A 25,869-nucleotide genomic window follows, 5' to 3' on the forward strand; every position below is an offset into this window, starting at 1 on the left:
AGTTACAGATGCAGGCATTATATACTGACACATGGAGAGCAGGGAGTTACTTCACAAGTGGAGAACCAGTGTTGGCAGGGCCAATTCAATCAGGGTGGATGTAGTCCGCTCCCAATAATAGATGAGGAGGTGTCAATTCCAGGAGAGGAAAAGCTGCTTCTGTAGTGAGCCAGCCACTCCCAGTCCCTATTCAAGCCCAGATTAATGGTGTTGAATTTGCAAATGAATTTTAGTTCTGCTGTTTCTCTTTGAAGTCTGTTTCTGAAGTTTTTTTGTTCAATGATAGTGACTTTTAAATCTGTAATAGAATGACCAGGGAGATTGAAGTGTTCACTTACTGGCTTGTGTATGTTACCATTCCTGATGTCCGATTTGTGTCCATTTATTCTTTTGCGGAGGGACTGTCCGGTTTGGCCAATGTACATGGGAGAGGAGCATTGCTGGCACATGATGGCATATATGACATTAGTGGATGTGCAGGTGAATGAGCCCCTGATGGTGTGGCTGATGTGGTTGGGTCCTCTGATGCTGTTGCCAGAGTAGATATGGGGACAGAGTAGGCAACGAGGTTTGCTACAGGGATAGGTTCCTGGGTTGGTGTTTCTGTGGTCTGGTGTGTAGTTGCTGGTGAGTATTTGCTTCAGGTTGGGGGGTTGTCTGTAAGCGAGGACTGGCCTGCCTCCCAAGGTCTGTGAGAGGGAGGGATCATTTTCCAGGATAGGTTGTAGATCGTGGATAATGCGCTGGAGAGGTTTTAGCTGGGGGCTGTATGTGATGACCAGTGGTGTTCTGTTATTGTCCTTGTTGGGCCTGTCCTGTAGTAGGTGACTTCTGGGTACCCGTCTTGCTCTGTCAATCTGTTTCCTCACTTCCCCAGGTAGGTATTGTAATTTTACGAATGCTTGATAAAGATCTTGTAGGTGTTTGTCTCTGTCTGAGGGGTTGGAGCAAATTCGGTTGTATCTTAGGGCTTGGCTGTAGACAATGGATCGTGTGATGTGTCTTGGATGGAAGCTGGAGGCATGTAGGTACGTATAGCGGTCAGTAGGTTTCTGGTATAGGGTGGTGTTTATGTGACCATCACTTATTTGTACTGTAGTGTCCAGGAAGTGGATCTCCTGTGTGGACTGGTCCAGGCTGAGGTTGATGGTGGGGTGGAAATTGTTGAAGTCCAGGTGGAATTCTTGAAGGGCCTCCTTTCCGTGGGTCCATATGATGAAGATGTCATCAATGTAGCGCAAGTAGAGGAGGGGCACTAGGGGACGAGAGCTGAGGAAGCGTTGTTCTAAGTCAGCCATAAAAATGTTGGCATACTGTGGAGCCATACGGGTACCCATAGCAGTGCCACTGACTTGAAGGCACAAACAACATTGTGCTATTGCATGAGATACAAAACAGTGAAGCTGACTCTCCAATCCATTTTTTATGATCCAGGAAGAGTTAAATGGGGGCGGCGGGGCGGAAACAGCGTGCACTGTGAAAAGCAAATTGAATTTTGAAAATCTCTTTATGGTTTGATCATCTGAGACATTGTGAGAGCCAGTCAGAAAATGGAAACAAATTGTTTCATGAAAATATTTTTTCCCATGAAAAAAAAGTTTTTCTTTGAAAGTTTTCTGACGGTCACAAGTTAGTAACAGGGGCAAATTGTCCCTCCTCCATGAGGCCTGAGTCCATAGGCTTGATGTAGGGGAGGTTCTTTGTGCATTTGACAGGATGGAAACACATACTTCTCCACTGGGTCACATGCTGTGACTGCCCTCACAGCCCTCCATAAGGGGAATGTATCAGCAGAGTTGTGTATTCATCAGCCTTGCTTCCAAACTCCTTTTCCATGATGCTGTACAGTGTCTCTATGGAGCTTCACTCAACAGTGTGCCGGGGGTGTGCACCTCCCTAAATCCTGCCTCCACACACAGCAGCTCCACTGCATCCAGGGCCATCTCTGTTCATGCACATGTTTATGTCGAGAAGGTAGAGGGAAGAAGGGTAGGATTTACCCCAGAGGTGAGAAAACATTTTTATTTCTTTAATGAATTTTATGCTAATATTGCCCCTTTAAAGAAGAGTTCTATACATTGATTGATTCAGACATAGGAGAAAAAAAAGAGAGAGAGAATGTAGTTCCAGGGAATAGCTGGAGTGGGAAATTAGTAAAACCAAAGATCAATATAGTGTTTTCTTCTGACACAGGGCATGGGAGCAGTATACTTCAACAAGGGAGAAAACTGCATTGCAGCTGGAAGACTGTTCGTGGAAGAATCAATTCATGATGAATTTGTTAGGAGAGTGGTAAGATATTTAAAGGGCTCATGTTCAAAATAAATTCTGTAGTAACAATGTAAAGTGAAGATCAAGTCATTTTATACACACACACAAGTTTATGCATCATGCAAATTATTTAAACTTTCAATTGCTGCTGATGCTGGGAAATCATGATTCCTATCATGAAGCAATGAAAAGGGTGTGCTAATGGGAGACACTTGCCCAAGAAATGCAATGAGAAGTGACACTCTTATAAAGAGACATTATCCTATCAACTATATCTGTACATTTATCTAACCAAAAATTGCCAAATTTGTATCCATGAGACTTAAGACCACTGTGAATATGGGAAAAAAATATGGTAAGACTGGAAGTATAGCAGGGATCATACAAGAGTATCTAATGTTCACCATTAAAAATTCAACACTGCTGTGTGAAAACTCAGTTATTTGTTGCTATTTAGAATAGGAAATAACTTCAGTATCTTGCTACAACACTATGTTAACTTGAGTTAACAATGACATTTTAAATACCAGACACAGTAACAGAAGAAACTTAAAAATGAATAACTAAAAACAACGGTCAAGATTTTCAAAGTGACTAGTGATTTTGGGTGTCCAACTTGAAACAACTTAAAAGAGACTGATTTTCAGAAAGTGCTAAGTACTCCTTCTGAAAATTGGGTCCCTTCAAGTGGCCTTAAACTTGGGCACCCCAACACTAAAATACCCATAGTCACTAGTCATTTCAAAACAAAATTGGCCAGTGTGTCACTATGTAACTTTTCATTTTAATTGGGTAACGTGTAGGTGGAAGAAATCAAAAAGATGAAAATTGGTGACCCGCTCGATAGAGCCACAGATCATGGTCCACAGAATCATAAGGCTCACCTGGAAAAGCTGCTGGAATATTGTGAAATTGGAGTGAAAGAAGGAGCAACATTAGTGTATGGAGGAAGACAAGTATGTAGACCAGGTAAATACTACTTGGAAATGTTTTCAATTTTTACATTTTTAAATAAAAGCCCACATGGTTCCCTCTGTTGTGTAGCACAAAGAGGAATAAACTCACGGAAATATAGTACAAAACGAGCTGAAGGACAGCTACATGGTTTCTTTTCCGCGGCCACCAAGGTAGAGGACTCTATGAAGTATACCTAAATAAAGTAGGGTGTCATTGTCCTGGAGAAAATCACTTGGCATAAAGACCTGGAAGAAAGAGATGGCTCATACTGAAGAACTCTTCAAATATTTACATGTAAGGAGAAACTCAGCCTGTTCTACAATATTTCTTTGCTAGGACTGACTTTCATATAGAGACTAAGGGGAATAGTCCTCACCTGATACATACGACTTTCCCGGCACAGCTCCAATACACTATTAATGGAAGTTGTGCAGCTGACACACCAGAAACTAAATTGAGACTTAGGTCAGGTCTACACTAAAAACTTTTGCCAGCATAGTAACATCAGTGAGGGATGGGGTTTTTTGGTGATTTTTTTTTTTTCAATAGTTTTACACTGGCAAAAGCCCTAGTGTAGACACAGTTATACCGATTAAAAATTACTTTTGCCAGTATAGCTTATTTTGTTCAGGGAATGGTATAACTTATTCCAGCAAAGGCACTTTTTTGTTGGAACAAACTGAATCTTGACTAGGATGGTTTGCTGATATACCTGTACCAGCAAACCTTTTCTTCTGTACACCTGGCCTATATTTCTAGCAAAGTAGAACTTCTGGTGTGAAAGTCTCTGTATATACTTGTTTTCTTTCTCTAAAGAAAATTTAGAGTGGATATTTACATCTGCTGCTTTGGCTTATACAATACTTAGCTCAGAATATGGAAAACAGAGAGTGTGGTGTGTGGTACTATGTAGGTAGAGAAAGAGAGAATACAAACTAAAACAATATTTTACTCGCATGCAAATGATACCCTATCTGTGTCCTCTGTTTAGGTTTCTTCATGGAACCCACTGTATTTACAGATGTTGAAGACCATATGTACCTTGCCAAGGAAGAATCCTTTGGTCCTGTTATGGTAATTTCAAAGTTTAAGAATGGGTATGTTCTGTTCTATTTTAAATAATAGGGTTTTGTTTTACTTTATCAGTAAGTAATGCAACCATAGCACCTAGTGCTGTGATCCTGCCAAATCTCATAAGGTCACGCTGAGTCATTGTGCGGATAGGAATCCTCTAAGGAACAGATAGGTGTTGAAGAAAGCATTTAGTACAGACTGCTCTTCTCAGTTGCCACAGAACCAAAGCTACAGCAGGGTGGAAAGGGACACTACATTGCTGGAGGCGCCATCTTTTACATGAGATTAAATAGCCAATGGCACTTTTTGCAAAGTAAGGGTAGTTAAATGCAGTGTCTTAACCACGCTACAAAACTTACATTCTTCCTACAGTATCTCAGTTCCCCCTGCAGATTCTGGTGGCTCAGTTACCCTTCTTCGTTACAAACTGTTTGTTGTGTCACATTACTATGTGCTGTTTAACTACAACTGTATTTTATTCCAGAAGTGGGTATATTCCAGAAAGGATGAGATAATCCCTGTGTTTAGTTTGTGGAGTCTGTATCCGCACACTAGTAAACTGCAAAAAGAACAGGAGTACTTGTGGCACCTTAGAGACTAACAAATTTATTTGATCATAAGCTTTCGTGGGCTACAGCCCACTTCATTGGATGCATAGAATGGAACTGCTCAAATAAATTTGTTAGTCTCTAAGGTGCCACAAGTACTCCTGTTCTTTTTGCGGTTTACTAGAGTACGTCTACACCAGGAGTGGGCATATTTTTTGGCCCGAGGGCCACATCAGGGGTGCGCAACTGTATGGAGGGCTGGGTAAAGAAGGCTGTGCCTCCCCAAACAGCCTGGTCCCCGCCCCCCATCTGACCCCTCCCACTTCCCGCCCCCTGACTGCCCCCCTCAGAACTCCCAACACATCCAACCCTCCCCCCCGCTCCTTGTCCCCTGACCGTCCCTTCCCGGGACCCCCGCCCCCTATCCAACCCCCCTGCTCTCTGTCCCCTGAGTGCCCCAACCCCTATCCACACCCCCGCCCCCTGACAGCCCCCCCCAGGATTCCCACCCCCTATCCAACCGCCCTCTGCTCCTTGGAAGAGGTGGAGTGAAGGCGGGGCCTTGGGGGAAGGGGTGGAGTGGGGGTAGGGCCTTGGGGCAGAGTAGGGGTGGTGCACCCCCGGGGAAAAGTAAAAATTGGCACCTATGATCAAACTTATTCAATTTTTGTAAACAACTAAGGATATTTAAAGCTGTTTGGGGATAAGGTACAAATAGAAACTAGCACAATGAAGATGCCATGAAAAGGTTTATTTGTTACATGGAAGGCTTTGCTTTTTAAGAATTTATTCCCCAACAAAATGAGAGTTAGGGCTAATTTTAGCAAAAATTAATGTTCTGCTGCAAAGCTCTGCTTTGCAAACATTTTTGTACTTCTTCATTCCCTGAATTCCACTGGGGCTGCACAAAACTGATATGTATAATACAATATTTTGTTTGAGGTTTTTTGGTATAAATCTTAAGCATTCTGCAATCTAATTTACAAACTGTATAAATTAGAGACAGTAATGTGAATTTTCATCTATCTGACTGATGAACAGTAGACTAGTACGTAATAGCCATGTTTTCAAAACAGCTAAATAGAGATTAGAAAGAAAAAGGGTGTGGAAAGAAGCTGTTGCACTGCAGCTAGAAGGTTGTTACATCAGAGTCTCTGTTATGTTTCTCTTACTGTCAGTGAAGCCAAATGATTTCTTTTTATTATTATTATAGGGATGTCGATGGAGTGTTAAAACGTGCAAACAACACAGAATATGGCTTAGCTTCAGGGGTTTTCACAAAAGACCTAAGCAAAGCTCTGTATGTTAGTGAAAATCTAGAAGCAGGAACAGTTTTCATTAACACATATAACAAAACTGATGTGGCAGCACCATTTGGTGGATTCAAACAATCTGGCTTCGGAAAAGATTTAGGTAAGTAGTTTGGTTTCACCCCTCTCCCCCACCACACACACATACACACGGATGGTTCATCCCCCTCCTCGCCCCCCCTTTTTTTTAAAGCCTTGTCCAGTTTCCATCACAGGAGAAAAAAAGCCCATAAAAGTCTTGATAGATCAAGTTTTACACTTAAAAAACAAGGAAAAATGTAAGAAATAACACTGTTGTCAGCTAGGGGGCTAATGGCATCTCTGTGACCCACTGCTGGTTTGAGTGCACCCTCTCAGGTATCAGGCCTCATGCCTTTACCTATCTCAGGGTGGAATTTTGCAGTTCTAGTCTTCAACTGGATTCTGGCTTACAGTATCTCCCTTGTATCAACTGTGCTCACCCAGCAGGTCCAACTGAATTTGGACACTTACGATTCTTCCATTTGGGAGTCTGTGACCAGCAGCATACAGTACTCAGACAGGCTTCCTTAACCAAAGTGTTTATTTTAGTTGGAGAACAAGTTTATTAGAGAAAAAGGATTATAAAAATAGAGAGTCTACATTGCATGTCTACCTTACCTAAAGGCATAGCATCCCCTAATAGTAACCTGTGCAGTCCTAACGTCTTTAAACACCCCCAGCAGGTCCTTGTGTCTAATGGCTCATCTACTACACTGCACTGCTAATTACCCCATGTGGACACTACTGGTGTGAACTAAAAGGTACCTAGTTCACATTAATGTATTCCTCTTTCAAACAGTCTTTAGACCCAATGATTCTGACATTGTCCGTCAGTGACTCTTCGGTGTCAGTTGATAGGTTTCTATCTGGAGCCATCCCCTCTTTCCTGCCTGTGTTCCAGACAGCCCTCATGCAGTAAACATGCAATAACCAGGCTAACAAACAGCATTCATATAATAAATCATCAGTGGGCAGCTCCAAATGCATCACAACCTTCATGGGAATTATCTTTGGTCAGTGGTTTTCTGGTTGTTTGGTTCTCACCAGCCCTTGTTTGACATAGTTCAAGGAAATTGACTGTGGTCTCTTCCAGACCCAAGCATACACTGAAGCTCCTGTCTCCCTCCAGTCCCCCGTTATTAACTCCCCTTTCATTTTCAAAACTTACTTAATTTCAGACTGGCTTAAAATCAAAACCAGATTTTATTTGGCAAATTAAACACACTATAACGTTAAGAAGGTAGTTAAACTAACATTAGGACTAATATTACTAAAAAAATCACTAGACAGGAAATCAGACTTAAGAATCCATTTACCCAAGGATCTTAAATTGTGTGTCCCTGACCCATACTAGTGCTGAAGCTTACTTTTGGCTTCCATTCACCTTCAGGGCACCCTGCCCACCCACATATCTTTCACTAAAAACCCCTCTCTACTTATAGGTAATGTGGCTATATGTTCATACAGTGGCCCCCTTTGTATCAATATGAGTTTCCATTGACTCATGTTTTTTCGTCCCCCTAACATACACATACATGACACTTCTCTACATGACCCTCTCACTGCCATTAACATTCTCACATCTTTGAGACTGACTTTTGCCAACATATTATGGGGCTATTTCTCCCAAACTATTCCATACACATCATGTAGCTTTCTAAATCTAATTACTCTGAATTTCTTGAGCTTTTTGACTTTTAAAGGAGATAGATGATTTTCAAAAATACCTCAGTGGGAGTGGTTGAGTGCCCAGCACTTTTGAAAAACTAGGCAGGTGCCTAAATAAATATGGATTTAAAAGCCCAACTTTGGTTTATTTAGTATCTCACTTAAACATAGCCATAGAACACAAAGTACAGAAGCTCCCTGGGTTATGCAAGACCCGACAAACGCAAATTCGCACTTACGGAAAAAGTTCTGCAAGCCAGAAATAGGCTTTTCGAGTTGCAGAAATTTTTGCGTAACATACGGGTATAACAGGTATCAGAGTAGCAGCCGTGTTAGTCTGTATCCGCAAAAAGAACAGGAGTACTTGTGGCACCTTAGAGACTAACAAATTTATTAGAGCATAAGCTTTCGTGGACTACAGCCCACTTCTTCGGCTGCATATAGAATGGAACATATATTGAGGAGATATATATACACACATACAGAGAGCATGAACAGGTGGGAGTTGTCTTACCAACTCTGAGAGGCCAATTAAGTAAGAGAAAAAAAACTTTTGAAGTGATAATCAAGCTAGCCCAGTACAGACAGGTTGATAAGAAGTGTGAGAATACTTACAAGGGGAGATAGATTCAATGTTTGTAATGGCTCAGCCATTCCCAGTCCTTATTTAATCCTGAGTTGATTGTGTCTAGTTTGCATACGGGTATAAGTTTCCAACTTACACAAAATTTGAGTTACGCAAGGCTTTCTGGAACGGAACGATTGTGTAAGTCGGGGGGCGTCTGTATTAAGGTGTTGATATTTATATAGCAGATAAAATTTATATTGGATACACCAGGGAGTATGTCAGAAAATATTTTGAGCAAAAAAAAAAAAATAAAATAAAATAAAATAAAAAAAAATTACCCTCTCCTGCAAGTAAAAAAAAATGCATGTCTATAACCTATCCTACTTACAATGGTATTATTAAGCTTGAGGTGGTTTTTTTTACAACTCTGACATGTCAATTTGATGCTGTTGTGGGGTATTTTTGAGAGGGTGTGTGTGGGAGTGTCAGTTTTTCCTTTCTGTTTTTTTAAGCATAAAGCAATCTATTTCCCCACTAAGGCTAGACAGACAATTTTGGTCAAACTTTCCAGAAACATTCACCTTTAGGCAAAACTCAAGAATGTAAGATGTCAGTCAGAGAGCCAAGTGCACCACAGGAGGTCTTGACTTAGTTCCCGAGGACCTTGTAAAGTGCAAAGGGAATACAACCTCTAAATGTTCACAGGAAGAAGCCCCATTATAATGCATCTTAGGAAAGCTGCAACTCCAAACTGTCTTGGGGAGAGGGTGTGTGAGGGGGAGAAGCTCTTCAGGGGAACTTCTAAAGTGGATAGGACAGTGTTTTGGTACTATAATAGACAGTAATCAGATTATGATATATTGTATTATTGCTAAAGTGATTTTTTCAGCTTCAAAAAGAGTTTAATTTACAGTCAATGGGATAAGTGTGGAGTATTTTAGAATATACTCAGTCTATTTATCTAAAAAAAAAAAAAAGTAATTCCTTGGCCACAAACTATTGGAACATGCAAATGCAAAGTACCTAAGCACTTAGCAAACAACAGTTCAGAATTCCTGTTAAGTGGTTAAAACTAAGTCTTCTGACTATTCCTTTAAACTGATGGTATAACTGCTTCACATTTTGATCTTCCATAGGTGAAGAAGCTCTTCATGAGTACCTCAGAACTAAAGCTGTAACTGTGGAGTATTAAAGAAACAGCTCAGCCTGACTGCCAAACAACCCCCTTGCTGACAGCCTGAATTTTAAGTACTCTGTTAAGCACTTAATACAATGCCCAGGATATACTTTCTGAAGTAGTATCACTAACAAAAAGCAAATAGTATTTATCCATGGAAAATTGTAAGGACCAAATTCTAGCCCCACTGAAGTCACAAGGAATTTGGCAACTTACTTTAGTGGAACTAGAATTTGGTCTTTACTTAGCTAAATGTCCACATACCTAAACCTTCCGAGTTGTTCTTAACTCAGGCAATGGGAGATTGCTTATGTAAGACTCAAGGATTGGGCCCATGATGTGCCTAAGTTTTTTATTAATATGAGATGTATTTTACATGATCATTTTAAACCTTTTAACATACATTTAGTCATTAAAATTCTCTTAAAACTGTACTTTAAAATGCACATTATACAGTTTTGTTATAAAACAGTTCAAGTTTTTCAACAAAAGCATACAGCTCTGACTTTTCAGCAGTATTGGAAACCTTAGTGCCATAAAATGTAAATAAATGCAAGAAAGTGCACTTATGATCTTTGTTAAACTATGAATATTAAGCTGAAGTTACTGAAAATATTTTCTATCTTTTTGCAAATGTGCAATTTGTATGGGATTGTGAATGGTGGTTACATTAATAGATTTAAACCAGCTGTGTCTGTGTATATGTCTGCTATCATTATTGTATGTGGCATAATTATTTCACATTACATGCACTCGCTTTACCTCAAGGAGAATTTAACGCAAGATTATGGCATTAGGCAGTTACTATGCTATAAAGTCAGATATTAACTGTATTTTTTACTTGTCAAGTACTAAATAGAAAGGATATCTGATATAATGACGAAGTGTTTTTTCAAGATAATGAACATAACTTTGCACATTCTGTACTTTAAGAAACATTTTAAGAGAAACTACTGTACCACAAAGCTACAGCATGCTACAGCCAATATTTTAATTAGTTTGTGAGATCAGCTGAACAGTGTTCCAAATGTATGTACCTTCTGAAAACAGGTATTACAGCCCAGTGAAGTTTTTTCAGTGAACAGTAAGTTTCCTGAAAACTACAGTTTTGGTCAGACCAAAGCCATGTGTAAATTTAGCAAATAGTTGCTGCTGGGTTTGTTTTTTTTTCCTTTTTTTCTTCTAAAGGAAAATATTTAAAGTCTAAACAAAGTGTTTCAAAGTGTCAGTTAGAATTGATTCAAACAACATTGTTTTGTTTTGGCAAGAAAAAACAAATTGTCAGTTTGAAATGAACCAATTTTGTTGTTTTTTTCCAATTCAGCTACCAAACGAAAAAAAATAATAATTTTTTTTGCTCATCTCTAGCTGGTTTCACAAGAACAAAATTATCTGTTTATGTTAGCTCTATGTAATTATTTTCCTACTTAAATAGCCCAATGTTAGACAAATTAATGTGGAATATGTTTTTGTAGTAAAAGTGGTCTAGCCACAAGACAATTTTTTACCTTCAATTTATCAGGCACATCAACATGGTCCACAAAGTTAAATATGCAGTTCTGGACACAGTTTACACAGCCATTAAGCAAGGTTTATGAAGTGTGACATTATAAACAAGCTGTATCCACATTGTGCAATGTACCATTAAATCACCGCATAATTCCTTCACTTTGCATGTTGACAAAGTGTATTTGAAATGCAATTGAGTAAAATTAGTCTATACTGCAAACCTTAGTATAAAAACAGTATCCAGGCTATCCAAATAAAGGTACCTTAAAGTGTTTAATTTACCACAGAAACAGTACCTTCAACAGACAACCATACTAGTTCCCCAACTGCTTTGGATTTTGTCAGTTGACAGATATTTAGGAGGTTCTTTGATACAACAGCCAGAGACACAAGAAATAATGTGTATAGATATGGGTCATTAAATAGTTGTGCTGAGTAAAACTGGCATGTCTAAATCTCCTTCCAGTGGGAAGCAATGTTAAAGTGATGTGTGAGACTAGCAGTCCAGTGTTGCATCTTAGGCCAGTTTCCCTCCAGATTTAAAACTCTTTGAACCGTTTAATTCTAACGTACCATAATTAATAAGTGGAAACTAACCACCTCAGCACTGTATCTTATACAGCCCATATCCCAAGTGCTGCTGCTTTTCAGAAAGATTGATTATTAGCAACATGCATCAAAGGACCTGCTTTGGACTAATAATTTAGCTAAAATAATCCATAAATTGAATCACAATAGTAATTGATGCCAGTAAGATTTTATTTTTCCTATTAATAAAAAAAGATAAGAGGACATGCTCTTCAACAAAGACTGGAAATGGAAATCATTATCTTGGTCAAATGTTCCAAACAGTATGGATTTTAAATCCTGTGCTTAACTGCAGCTTGCTAGTCAATCTTCTATAGCTAAGTAAATACAGTAATATAACATTATTATATAAAATACTGTTTCTTTGAGAAACAAGTTACATTCAGATACATCATTTGAAAAGCAAAACACAACTAAACTACATACAGTAAAATAGCCCAAATTGCTCCCTATAAAATTAAGGAGGCAAGAATAAATTAGGCATATTTCCTGACTTAACTCTTGAAGCACTGAGTGTGGTCATTTTTAGTATTTGCTAGTGAAGACAAGTATATAATACTTTAGTATCTTAGCATATTTATTCCCATCTCAAAACACAAGCTGTGTCTTCCTCCAATCTACTTGTTTTCCTCTCCTGAAGTACGTACCCCCACACCCTAGTAACCTGTTCTTCACCTCGCAACAGGCCAAGAACTTCACACTTCTTGCCAAGCTTTACAGTGCAGCCTCTCGAATTACTAAGTTTCATGCTGTTTCTTCCCCACCCTGACCTCCTGATGCAACTCATTTCTATATAGCTTGGGGGATAGGTCTGGACTTAGTTCTAAGAGCTCCAGCTTTCCTCCCAGCCATAAGAAACTCTCCACCCTACTAAACACAGTACTTCCAGTGACATAAGTGACTGGGAGTTCGCCAGTTTCCGGGTGACACACACTTGGAAATTAGCTAGTTTTCTAAGGGTCAAGCCTTCAAAGTAGTCAGGACACATGATACATTCAGAAATGGAAATCTGAAAATAGTTCTATCTACTCATTCACTTTGCTGTCCAAAATTTCTATTTTGCCTTTTTCTCCTTTTTGTTTTGGAAGTTTTATCGTGTCTATGGTAACTTCATCAGTTGCACAACTGTCCTCTTCAGATTCTGAGCTGTCTTCTGAAATTATTTCTTCTTCATCCGTGTCAGAACCACTTAATTCAACCAAGGCTACATTCTGCAAGAAACAACAGTTCTTAAAAAATGGACAACCCATATATCTACATATTGCTTTTATGATTTTTGTTTAAAAAAAATCCAGGACCTTAATACACATGAACATCCTTACCATAAAGTCATCAATTATGTGCTATGCAAAAAAAAAAAAAAAAATCAGTAGACCTTAGTAGACTGGAAATATTTGCAAGTTTTTTTAGGGATCACTATAAACATGAAAGTTTAAATATGAAAAATGAGTTTATACATTCTAAGCACCTGTAGTGCTCAGTAATAAAGTAATAGTTTTTAAATAATTTACATGAAGCAAAAAGAGAATGGTAAGTGAAGGCTTCTGGTTTAAACTGAGAAAAGAAGGGAGCAAAAGGCTGGATTTTTCAGACAAGAATCCAAGTCTGAAAATATAATTTTCAGGGGGCTCTCTCATATTTTGCTAATGTAATTCATGTCATAACAGTTTAACGTTGTCATCCACAGTCACAGCTGTGCCACTGATAAGTATTCAAGACAATCAGAATATTTTCTAAACAAAAAACTAGGGCTGTCGATTAATCGCAGTTAACTCACACGATTAACGCAAATGAATCGCAGTTAATTACAGTTTTAATTGCGCAGTTAAACAATAGCATACCAATTGAAATTTATTAAATAGTTTGGATGTTTTTCTATATTTTCATATATATTGTATTGTTTAATTGAAATCGAAGCATATTTTTATTACAAATATTTGCACTGTAAAAATGATAAACAAAGAAATAGTATTTTTCAATTCACCTCATACAAGTACTGTAGTGCAATCTGTCATGAAAGTAGAACTTACAAATGTAGATTTTTTTGTTACATAACTGCACTCAAAACCAAAACAATGTAAAACTTCAGAGCCTACAAGTCCACTCAGTCTTACTTCTTGTTCAGCCAATCACTAAGACAAACAAGTTTGTTTACATTTACAGGCTCATAATGCTCTTCTTATTTACAATGTCACCAGAAACTGAGAACAGGCATTTGCATGGCACTTATGCAGCTGGCATTGCAAGGTATTTATGCACCAGATATGCTAAACATTTGTATGCCCCATCATGCTTCGGCCACCATTCCAGAGTACATGCTTCCATGCTGATGATGCTCAAAAAAAAAAAAAAGCGTTAATTAAATTTGTGACTGAACTCCTTGCTCTATTTTACCTGTATTCTGCTATATATTTTATGTTCTAGCAGTCTCGGATGATGACCCAGCACATGTTCGTTTTAAGAACATTTCCACTGCAGATTTCACAACACACAAAGAAGGTACCAATGTGAGATTTCTAAAGATAGCTACAGCACTCTACTCAAGATTTAAGATTCTGAAGTGCCTTCCACGAGGTGTGGAGCATACTTTCAGAAGTCTTAACAGAGCAACACTCCGATGCGGAGACTACAGAACCTGAACGACTAAAAAAGAAAATCAACCACTGGCTGGTGGCATCTGACTCAGATAACGAAAATGAACATGCATCGGTCCACACTGCTTTGGATGGTTATCGAGCAGAACCAGTCATCAGCATGGACGTATGTCCCCTGGAATGGTGATTGAAGCATGAAGGGACATAAAAATCTTTAGTGCCTCAGGCACATAAATATCTTGCGACGCTGGCTACAACAGTGCCATGAAAACACCTGTTCTCACTTTCAGGTGACAATGTAAACAAGAAGTGGGCAGCATTATCTCCTGCAAATGTAAACAAACTTGCTTGTCTCAGCAATTGGCTGAACAAGAAGTGGGAGTGAGCGGACTTGCAGGCTCTAAAATTTTATAGTGTTTTATTTTTGAATATAAGTTTGTTTTGTTTTTTAACATAATTCTACATTTGAAAGTTTGACTTTCATGATAGAGATTGCACTACAGTACTTGTATAAGGTGTATTTGTTTTTTCACTTGTAATCAAAAACAAATAAAGTGAGCACTGTGCACTTTGTATTCTGTGTTGTAACTGAAATCAATACATTTGAAAAAGTAGAAAACACCCAAAAACATTTAAATAAATGGTATTCTGTTATTGTTTAATCACGCGATTGTTTTAATCACTTGACAGCCCTAAAAAAAGGGATCATATTTCAAGATGAGAAGCTGTATAAAATTTTTGACAAGTACGAAAAATTTGCATCTAACCAAAGCTGTTATCCTAGGTCCGACACCCCCCCCCCCATATAAAAAACAAAACAAACATACAACCTGCATGGTGAGATCAGTCATAAGAAAGCTGAACTTTTATTAAATGTATTGAATTACTGCAAGAAGCACTGTAACCATAAGACCTTTTGACATGTGCTTTCTGTTTATTGCTGTTAAAATGTTATACAGAAAGATATGGATGACCCTGAAGACTGGAGTAACAGAAATGGGATGAAATTCAGTAGTACTAAGTGCAAGGTCATGCACTTAGGGTCTAATAGTAATTTCTGCTACAAACTGGGGGATTATCAACTGGAAACGACAGAGAAAAGAGACCCGAGAGTATGGGTTGATCACAGGATGACTATAAGCCACCAATGTGATGCACTGTGAAAAAGGCAACTGTGATCCTAGAATATATCAGGCGAGGCTTTTCCAATAGATAGTGAAGTATTAATGCCATTGTACAAGGCACTGGTAAGACCTCATTTGGAGTTATGTGTACAATTCTGGTCAGTCATGTTCAAGAAAGATGAATTTAAACTGGAAGAGAAACAGATCTACTAGAATCATCAGGGGAACGGAGGGCCTATCTAATGAGGACGAGTTTGGTTTGTTTAATCTAGCAAAAAGCGGGCTGAGAGGGGATATGGTTGCGCTCTACACATACACTAGTGCAGGGATTCTCAACCTTTCTTTGTGAAGCGCCTCTCTCCACCCCGCAACATGCTATAAAAACTCCACTGCCCACCTGTGCCACAATAACTAGTTTTCTGCATAGAAAAGCCAGGGCCAGCATAAGGGGGTAGCAAGCAGGGCAATTGCCTGGGACCTCATGCCACAGGGGCCCCGTGAAGCTACATTGCTCAGGCTTCAGCCCCGGGTGGCGGGGCTTCGGCTTTCTGCTCTAGGTCCCAGCAAGTCTAATGCTGGCCCAGCTTGGCGGCCCCCCTGAAACCTGCTTGCAGCCCCCAGACCCATGGTTGAGAACCGATGCATTAGGGGGCTAAATACCAGGGAGGGTGAAGAGCTATTTGAACTAAAGGATGATGTAGGCACAAGAACAAATGGATATAAACTTGCCATTAACAAATTTAGGCTTTAAATTAGAAGTTTTGTAACTATCAGAGGAGTGAGGTTCTGGAAGAGCCTCGAAATTAGAGCTGTGGGGGCAAACAAATTGATTAGTTTTGAGTGAGAGCTGGGCAAATTTATGAGTGTGGTTGTATGACGGGATTGCTCGTGCTGGTAGGGGGCAGGACACAGCAGGTCTGGGGCTCACTTCTGGTTTAGGTCTTAAATTCCTGAAGTTCATGTTGGTGGTTCAGTCTGCCATCCGCAAACGTCAGGAAGGGATTCCCCCCACCCCCCTTCCCGCAATGTATTCTGGGAGGTTTTTTTTTTAAATCTCCTTCCTCTGAAGCATCAGGGATGGCCATGGCTGGAGATGGGACACCGAGAGGGGTGAACCAGGACTTGGAGGCAGCACCAAGTATTCTCTCTCAGGTGCTTGGCTGGCTGGTTCTTGCTTGCATGTTCAGGGTCTAGCTGATGGTCATATGTGAGGTCGGGTCAGGAAGGAATTTCCCCCAGATGAGATTGGCAGTGATCTGGGGGCAGGAGGGTTTCCTTCCTCTACTTTTTGTGGGTGCAGGTCGCTTGCCAGGATTGTCTGGGTATATCTCAATCATTTCCCTAACATTGTGGGGGCCTCGAGAACTGGTGCACCTTGGTCCCTCCTATTGTGTGTATGGGGGACACATAATAGGCTAATAATCTCCTTTGGGTTGCAATACTTCAAACATTACGATGGTTGGGTGTAGTGTGTGGGTGCTGGGTGAAGTTGATGGTCTGTGATATACAAGAGATCAGCCTAGATGATCTAGTGCTCCCTTCTGGCCTTAAACTCTATGATTAAGCTTTTTATAGAGACATTTGAAAACAGACAAATACTTAAAACAAAAACAAAGCTCCCTTACTTGTTCTACTAATTTCACATTAGATTCTTAAAACAACTTCCAGAATCTAATTCACTCTTCCACTATTTACATTTCACAATTGTCTCAGCCCTAGATAATGAAAACAGACTTAGCTATTTTTCATGTTTTGGATATAATCAGTTTCTCGTTGGGGTTCTCAGACATTAGCATAATGCTGCAGTATTTCAGTTAAAACACTGGAGAGGGATGTTGAAATAAATACAAGAGTTTCCAATAAAATTTGAGAGATCATAATTAAGATTTTTAAGTTTTGTTATACTTGACATACACGAGACCTAGATTTTGGGCCTTAAACTACCGTATATATTCGTTCATAAGCCGAATATTTTTGGTAAAAATGTGAAGCATCAAAGAGCGTGGGTCAGCTTATAAACAGGTCTACACCAAAATTGATGATTTTAAACTCTATGGAATCATTGAATTGAATAATACAGGGATTGGCAACTGTTGGCACGCAGCCCGCCACGGTAAGCACCCTGGCAGGCCGGGCCGGTTTCTTTACCTGCTGTGTCCGCAGATTCGGCCGATCGCAGCTCCCACTGGCCACGGTTCGCCGCTCTAGGCCAATGGGGGTGTCGGGAAGCGGCGGCTAGCACATCCCTCGGCCCGTGCTGCCTCCTGCCACCCCCATTGGCCTGGGGCCGCAAACCGCAGCCAGTGGGAGCCGCGATTGGCCGAACCTGCGGACACGGCAGGTAAACAAACCGGCGTGCCAAAGGTTGCCGATCCTTGATCTAATACATTGTGGTTTTGTTTACTTGGAGCGTCTGCAGGCATGGAGCCCCTCAGCTCCCCGTGGCCGCGGTTCGCCGTTCCCAGCCAATGGGAGCTGCGTGAAGTGGCACGCCACTTCCTGCAGTTCCCATTGGCTGGGAACGGCGAACCGCAGCCATGGGGAGCTGAGGGGCTCCATGTCTGCAGACGCTCCAAGTAAACAAAACGTCCCAACCCGCCAGCAGCTCACCCTGACGGGCTGGGAGCCAAAGTTTTCCAACCCCTGAAATACAGGGTCATTTTATGAAAGGGTCATACAGTTTTTGCTATTTTTACCTATCCATTTTGGGGGGTCGGCATAAACGAACGGGCTAATGAAGAGTATATATGGTACTTAAAAGTGTCCCTTAAACATAACAGAACACTTGTTATTGTTACTTACTATACAATCTTAAATTACGATTAATCAGAAGTCAGATTATTTTGAAAACAAAAACTTAATCTCTTTAAATTACTATCTATAATTACAAAAGTTACTTGTTGCCAGGATTAGAGCTTTAGAGGCAATTCATATTCTGGGCTTAAATTGCTCGAGATAAAGTAGTTTATCGTCAAGTTTCAGTGATGGACAAGATTACTATGTCATGAAGAGCAAGTAGCATACTTTGCTTTACATTTAGGCTAGTTTCAGATCAAAATTATAAAGGAATATAAAGGAGGAAACTCGGAGCTTTATTTTTCAAACGAACCCATCCTAAAACTGAGTGAAGAGTTTTACACCACAGCACTAAATTTACTTTACAAAAGCAAAACACAAGAAATATATTTACCATTTCTATAATATTTTCAAGGCAGCTGTCTAGATTTTCAATATCAAACTGATGAGCTGGAGCGGTTGCCATTTCTCTTCTTAGCTCATTGTTTGCAAGGGCCATCTGCGGTAGAAAGCTCTGAACTCTGTCCAAAACTAAGGTAGAAATAGTGAGATTGTACCATATATGCATATTTAGATTTTGCAGTACAAAGACATGAATATCTTATTAACACAGGATTTAACTGTTTTAATTTTGAACCTTCAAGTTGTCTACAATATTTAACCATTCATTTGGGGAATAAAGTTACTACTTTATTGACCAGATTGCTCAACTTTCCAGGGCACATACAGATCAGAATATCATGGATCTTGTGCATCAGTCCAAATGGTTCACTAAGGGAGTCATGTCATGGCTTTTATTTGACCTTTTTGAAAAACTAAAATATGGCAAGTCCAACAGATGCTTCATAGCAAAATTCTATTGTTTTAAACACACACCAAAAAAAATGAAATACTCAGGATGCTCCACGTCAATATTAGTTCCTGTGAAGTACTGTACCTTACCTTCTCCCATCTTGGAGCAAAGGGGCAGGGTCCAAAAGAAGATTTGGGGGGGGGGGGGGGGGGTCAGTGATGGCACAACTGTCAAGAAAGCTGTGCTGCTGATAGGAGAAAGCAACCTCAGAAGCAGCTTTCTACCAAGTGTGTTATGCTGCCAAGAAGGCAGCCAAGGTGGATAGGCAGTGTAGGTAACAGCATGGAGGAGCTGGCCTTTTGCAGGGATGTTGCCAAGCTCCATGGGATTTCCCACCAATGTTGCAACGTCTTTGCTATATGATAGGTCATGGCCATGTCCCCTCCATGGATGAGTCAACCCTTCCACTTGCAGATTAACATTATACTTCCACACTTTTTTCAAATAGCCTTTTCCCTCTCTTGTCGTAAGGCTGCACTATTCTGATTCAACTCCAGTAAAGTCCCTTACAAACTACTACTTTATGCCACACTGACTCTCCCCATAGAGTTCTGTCAAAGAAAGAACTCCATATTTCCTCCTTTATCATCTCAATTACAAGCTGAAGATAATTTTGAAAGGTTATTAAAAAGGAATGATTATTTTAAAAAGATATACTAGCGTCCAATACTTTATACTAGCAAATTGGTTTTGAATACAGAGATTAGAATGGTTATATGAAAAGTAGACGCCCTTTGCACACTAAGCAAATACAATCCAAGGCTGAGAAATTACTAATAATTTGTCTTCTGTGAAAAGAATAAAAATCCTGAAGATGTGTCACTTTATACCACAATCAGACAACAGTGCCAGTTAACTCTGTGTCTTTGATTAAGGGACAAGGCACATGGATCAAATGCAGAAAAATACCTTCTCTGAAGCCATTCAATGAGATCACTGAATAGACAAATGAGTAATCTGGCTTATTGATTTTGACAGTATTCTTTTAAAAAGTGAGGTTAAGAAAGTAGTTTCAATATTAGAGGTCCATTTTTACACTACTTGGAAATATAACGCCAGAGGTTCAATCTTGCAAGCCCTCTACATACTGAAATACTCCCTCTGACACCAGTGGGGGTTTGTAGCACTAGGCCCTAAACCACCAAATGTTTACAAAAAATTATGCGGAATTAATGCTTTGTGCTCCCTCTGCAGGATGAGTCAGTTAACTACATTAGAAATATTCTGAGAACTGTGCCCATTTTATGTGGGGAGTAAAAAAGGCCTAGTTAGCTTCAAGCTCCAACATAAATAGAGGGGGAAAACATCCATATCGGCAACCGCAACAGAGAAATTTGCAGATTCACAAGTAGCAAAAATAGGTTTAAAACTATTTAAAACTTATTCTGTTAATTATTTTCAAATGCTAACTGCTTCAGTAGTCGGCTAAATTAACGTTAGATGTAGTCATGGTTATATGCTTTTCAAGCTCACAAAGCAACTTAAACAGTGATCAATATAGTCCTTAGGAAAAGATGCACTTACTGTTACTTCTTGGTATCCTAACAGTCTCTAAATTTGAGACCTTTTTGCTGGCATGTTTTGAGTTAATCAACAGTGTGTCATGAATACCTACAAAGAAAAATTACATCAGTTATTTCACTATTTACCAATGTGATACTAGCTCCCTTATTTAGATATTTCACAAGATTTGCACCAGAAAACAGAGACAATTTAAGAAAGTTTTCATTAGTTGGACAATTTAACTAGTCAACTCTTAATACAGAAAACAGGATGACCGATTTCAAGGGAATTACTTATCACTAATTAAAATGAGACCTTTAAAAGTTTATTTTAGAATGATTTCTTTATCCTATCAGAAGTTTGAAAACATTCAGTACCCTTCTAGTTTTGTCCTTTAAAGGTCTGACATTACAGTACATCCTTAGTATTTTTTCGCTTATTTACTTAGCATTACATCAGCAATACCAGGTATAGTTAACTTGTTCTCCTTTGGAACATATGTAGGGATTAACAGATAAGCCTTTGCATTAAAATAATATGTATGCATAGTGTCTTGGGCTGAGAATCTCATCAGATCCCACAAGCTAGGGAGGATCAATATTAGACCTGCAGGAATAACTGATTTTTCCACTAGGTAGTCCAAGGGTGGCCAACCTGAACCTGATAAGGAGCCAGAATTTACCAATGTATATTGCCAAAGAACCACAGTAATACATTAGCAGCCCCCCCGTCCCATCAGCTCCCAGTGCCTCCCACCCACCGGCAGTCATGCCAGTCAGTGCCTCTCCCTCCCTCCCTGCACCTCCCAATCAGCTGTTTTGTGGCATGCAGGAGGCTCTGGGGGGAGGAGCGAGGGCACGGCAGGGGCAGGGGAGGGAGTGGGGGCAGGGCATGTGGCTGAGCCAGGGGTTGAGCAGCAAGCATCCCCCAGCACATTGGAAAGTTGGCGCCTGTAGCTCCAGCCCCAGACTCGGTGCCTATACAAGGAGCCGCATATTAACTTCTGAAGACCCACAGGTTGGACACCCCTGAGGTAGTCAAACCAAAAAATAATTTTAAAAAATTAGTTTCAAACCAAAACTGATGCATAACTGGTTGGAAAATCATTCCCAGAGAGTAGTTATCAGTGGTTCACAGTCATGCTGGAAGGGCATAATGGGTGGGGTCCCGCAGGAATCGATTCTGGGTCCGGTTCTGTTCAATATCTTCATCAACGATTTAGATAATGGCATAGAGAGTACACGTCTAATGTTTGTGGATGATACGAAGCTGGGAGGGGTTGCAAGTGCTTTGGAAGATAGAATTAAAATTCAAAATGCTCTGGACAAACTGTCTGAAGTAAACAGGATGAAATTCAATAAGGACAAATGCAAACTACTCCACTTAGGAAGGAACAATCAGTTACACACATACAAAATGGGAAATGACTGCCTAGGAAGGAGTACTGCAGAAAGGGATCTGGGCGTCTTAGTGGATCACAAGCTAAATATGAGTCAACAGTGTAACGCTGCTGCAAAAAAAAAAAAGCAAACATCATTCTGGGATGTATTAGCGGGAATGTTGTAAGCAAGACACGAGAAGTAGTTCTTCCACTCTACTCCGCGCTGATTAGGTCTCAACTGGAGTATAGTGTCCAGTTCCGGGTGCCACATTTCAGAAAGGATGTGGACAAATTGGAGAAAGTCCAGAGAAGAGCAACAAAAATGATTAAGGGTCTAGAAAACATGACCGATGAGGGAAGATTGAAAAAAATTAGGTTTGTTTAGTCTGGAAAAGAGAAAACTGAGGGCTTGTCTACACTACCCGCCGGATCGGCGGGCAGCGATCTATCCAGCAGGGGTTGATTTATCGCGCTCTCCCCTTGACTCCGGTACTCCACCAGAACAAGAAGCGCAAGCGGAGTCAATGGGAGAGCGTCAGCTGTCAACTTACCACAGGGGAAACACCACAGTAAGTAGATCTAAGTATGTCGACTTCATCTACGCTATTCACGTAGCTGAAGTTGCATATCTTAAATGGACCCTGTGCACAGTAGTGTAGACAAGCCCTGAGAGGGGACAGGATAACAGTTTTCAAGTACACAAAAGGCTGTTACAAGGAAGAGGGAAAAAAATTGTTCTTAACCTCTGAGGATCGGACAAGAAACAATGGGCTTAAATTGCAGCAAGAGCAGTTTAAGTTAGACATTAGGAAAAACTTCTTGTCAAAGTGGTTAAGCACTGGAATAAATTGCCTAGGGAGGTTGTGGAATCTCCATCATAGGTGTTTGTCTAACCTGCTCTTAAAAATCCCCAGTCAGGGACGGTTTAGATCAGGGGTCGGCAACCTTTCAGAAGTGGCGTGCCTTCATTTGTTCATTCTGATTTAAGGTTTTGCATGCCAGTAATACATTTTAACGTTTTTAGAAGATTTCTTTCTTTAAGTCTATAATATATAACTAAACTATTGTTGTATGTAAAGTAAATAAGGTTTTTAAAATGTTTAAGAAGCTTCATTTAAAATTAAATTAAAATGCAGAGTCCCCCCGGACCGGTGGCCAGGACCTGGGCAGTGGGGGTGCCACTGAAAATCAGCTCGCGTGCCGCCTTCGGCACATGTGCCATAGGTTGCCTACCCCTGGCCTAGATCAGGAGTGAGCAAACTTTTTGATCGGGTACAAAAATTGTACGGAGGGCCGGGGGAGGCTATGCCTCCCCAAACAGTGAGACGTGGCCTGGCCCCTGCCTCCTATCCAGCCCCCAGAACCCCCACCCCCATCCAACCCCCCAGAACTCTCGCATCCTGTCCGAACACCCCTGTTCTCTGCCCCCTGACCAACCCCACGGGACACTTGTCCCCTATCCAATTCCCCCTGTTCATCACCCCCGGAACCTCCACCCCCATCCAACCCTCCCTGCTCATTACCTGTGGGGTGGGGGAAAGAGGGACTCAATGCTTTCCCTGTGCATTTCCCCTGCTCGTTTGGCTACTCTCCCTGGCAGTCGGGCAGGACTCACTCCCTATCTGGGCTTGACTGCTGGGGACAGGGGCCAAGCATGCTGGGGCTGGAGGGGGGCCCTGGCTTGCTATGCCCCTGTCCCTGGCAGCAGGGCCCAGGCCCCTTGACTGCCTCCCCGGAACTCCCCCTGCTCCCCACCCCCTGACTGCCTCACCCTGGAGCACCAGGTCTGGTGGCGCTATAGCTATGCCGCCCGCAGGAGCTACAGACGCACTGCCCAGGCGCTGGGGGAACTGTGACTGCGAGGGAGGGAGGGGAGCAAAAGGGAAGGGGTCAGAGGCTACCCTCCACCCCGCTCACCATGCTGCTGCCGTGGGGGAGTTGGGCTGGTTCCTCCGCAAGCCTGTCCTGACACCGCTCCCTGGCAGGAGCTCAGGGGCCAGAGGGAAGGGTCCTGCGGGTCGGATGTGGCCCACAGGCTGTAATTTGCCCCCCCCCCCCCCCCTCTGGTCTAGATAATACTTTGTCCTGCCATGAGTGCAGGGGACTGGACTAGATGACCCCTCGAGGTCCCTTCCAGTCCTATGATTCTATGAAAACTGTTTTCCCCCCAGCTCTTCTTCCCAATATGAAAACCAGAAAACTCTTGATTAATCAACATTTCATTTAGCAAAAAGAACAGGAGTACTTGTGGCACCTTAGAGACTAACAAATTTATTAGAGCATAAGCTTTCGTGGACTACAGCCCACTTCTTCGGATGCATTTAGGAAATACTGATGGTTTTAACACGTTCAAAACCGAACCATTTCAACACTGCCCAAAATTTTGTTTTCAGGGTTTTTTTATATTTCCGGCCAAAACTATGCGCCGAATTCGGCCAACATTTGCGACTAGTTTGGGTGCCCCCCCCCCACCACAAAAAAGAAATTTGGCAGGAACTTTACTATTCGCCCCCCCCGCCCCGTCAGCACGGGTCAGTTCTGGTCTCAGCGGCTTCCCGGAGCCTCAGCGGACGCTGCTGAAAGGGCCAGCGCGAGCCTGTGCTTTGCCTTCTCCAGGGCACGTGCAGGCGGCCTGCGGAGCTGAGAGCGTTTCATGGGGGTGGGGCGAGCGGAAACCGAGACCTTCCGCCCCCCAACAAGCTGGGCCCCCGCCACCCTGCCCCTCCCACCCGAGGCCGCCTGCCGGTCAAGCTGAATCCGGGCGGTGCCGCGTGGTCGCGGCTTGCACAACAGCTGTCGCGCAGGCAGCGCGCGCTGCTCTCGGGCCGCGTTACCCGCCCGCTTGTCGCCACCATCGCTGAAAAGTGGGGGCGACACCAGACCGCGCGCGCGAGCAAACCGCCTCCCCGCCCCGCTTCTTGCCCGCAGGCGGAGGCTCCCTCCCGCCCCAGCCCGGGGACGGGGCGGCTCAGGACCGGCTACCTCCTCCGCGCCCCACGGACAGCAGCTCCCTGGAGGCAGCGGCGCCCGCGGCACTTTCCTTCAGCGCCATCGGGGTCTCGGGCCTACGCGCGCCGCTTTCTTCCATATGCGCGGGGGGTGTCGGGGATCCGGATGCCGACGGGGCTCCGCTCTAGCCACAGACTAGCTGCCTCGGGCTGCGCCACAGCGCCTCCTGGAGCCCGGAGGAGCCAGCGCAGCTCGGGGCGAGGCAGCCCCCAGCGCTCGGGAGTCTCTCGCTGCCCAGGCGCGGCCAAGCGTCCCTTGACGTCAGTGGGAGACTCAGCCCTGGGAGGGATTGTCTGGGTCTGGCTACACGGCAAGGGAGCAGCCGGGCTACCCCTCTGATGATTGCAGTGTAGACATTCAGGCTGGGGCTGGAGCCCCAGCTCTAGGACCCGGCCAGAGGGGGAAGGGCCAGAGCCTGAGAGGCCCCAGCATGTACACCCCTGTTTTACAACCCGGCAGCCTGGGGCCTGCCAGGGCTATTTCATTGCACACCCTTAGGCTCAGCCCGTGCAGCCAGGCTTTTCATAGGGCGTGGTCTGGTGAGGAACGGATACATGTGCCTCATAGAGGAGGCCACCCCGAGAAACTGCTATGGGCCATCACATAGCCTGGCCAAACAGGCTGCAGAGGTGGTAGTAGGCTACAGGCACAGATGCCTGATTATAAATCTATTGAAACCAGTTGGCAAAGTCCTAAAATGAGGGGCGGGACTAATCAATGAAATGTCCTGATTGGACAATGATAAACCTAACATTTCTGGGAGACGGTTAAGCCCTGACTGACCCCACTGTGGGGGGTTCTGCTGCCCATTAAATATAGATATATTTTTAAGTTCCTGAAAACTCTTCTGAGACTGACACACAGAGTTTCTGAAATCTCCCTGCTAAGTAAGGGCAGGCTCAGAGATGGCGTTTAGAA

The 25,869-nt window shown here is 42.2% G+C and overlaps 2 protein-coding genes across 2 annotated transcripts in view; one reads left to right on the forward strand and one right to left on the reverse strand.

Moving 5' to 3' along the window:
• Positions 1 to 10,293, forward strand: part of ALDH1L2 (aldehyde dehydrogenase 1 family member L2) — a 57,705-nt gene extending 47,412 nt beyond the window's left edge. The window contains exons 19-23 of the mRNA XM_054032974.1: positions 2,194 to 2,292; positions 3,075 to 3,240; positions 4,220 to 4,325; positions 6,064 to 6,263; positions 9,554 to 10,293. Of these exons, the coding sequence (XP_053888949.1) occupies positions 2,194 to 2,292; positions 3,075 to 3,240; positions 4,220 to 4,325; positions 6,064 to 6,263; positions 9,554 to 9,609 (627 nt within the window). The 3' untranslated portion in view covers positions 9,610 to 10,293. The remainder of the gene's footprint in view (positions 1 to 2,193; positions 2,293 to 3,074; positions 3,241 to 4,219; positions 4,326 to 6,063; positions 6,264 to 9,553) is intronic.
• NOPCHAP1 (NOP protein chaperone 1) lies at positions 9,933 to 25,353 on the reverse strand. The gene is made up of 4 exons (XM_054033003.1): positions 24,925 to 25,353; positions 20,583 to 20,669; positions 18,600 to 18,736; positions 9,933 to 12,902 (listed from the first exon to the last, which is right to left on the reverse strand). The coding sequence occupies exons 1-4, from the start codon at positions 25,028 to 25,030 to the stop codon at positions 12,717 to 12,719; spliced, it is 516 nt and encodes a 171-aa protein (XP_053888978.1). The 5' UTR covers positions 25,031 to 25,353; the 3' UTR covers positions 9,933 to 12,716.
• Between the last annotated feature and the right edge of the window lie 516 nt (positions 25,354 to 25,869).

Source organism: Malaclemys terrapin, chromosome 1, assembly GCF_027887155.1.
Source record: "Malaclemys terrapin pileata isolate rMalTer1 chromosome 1, rMalTer1.hap1, whole genome shotgun sequence".
Taxonomy (NCBI): domain Eukaryota; kingdom Metazoa; phylum Chordata; order Testudines; family Emydidae; genus Malaclemys; species Malaclemys terrapin.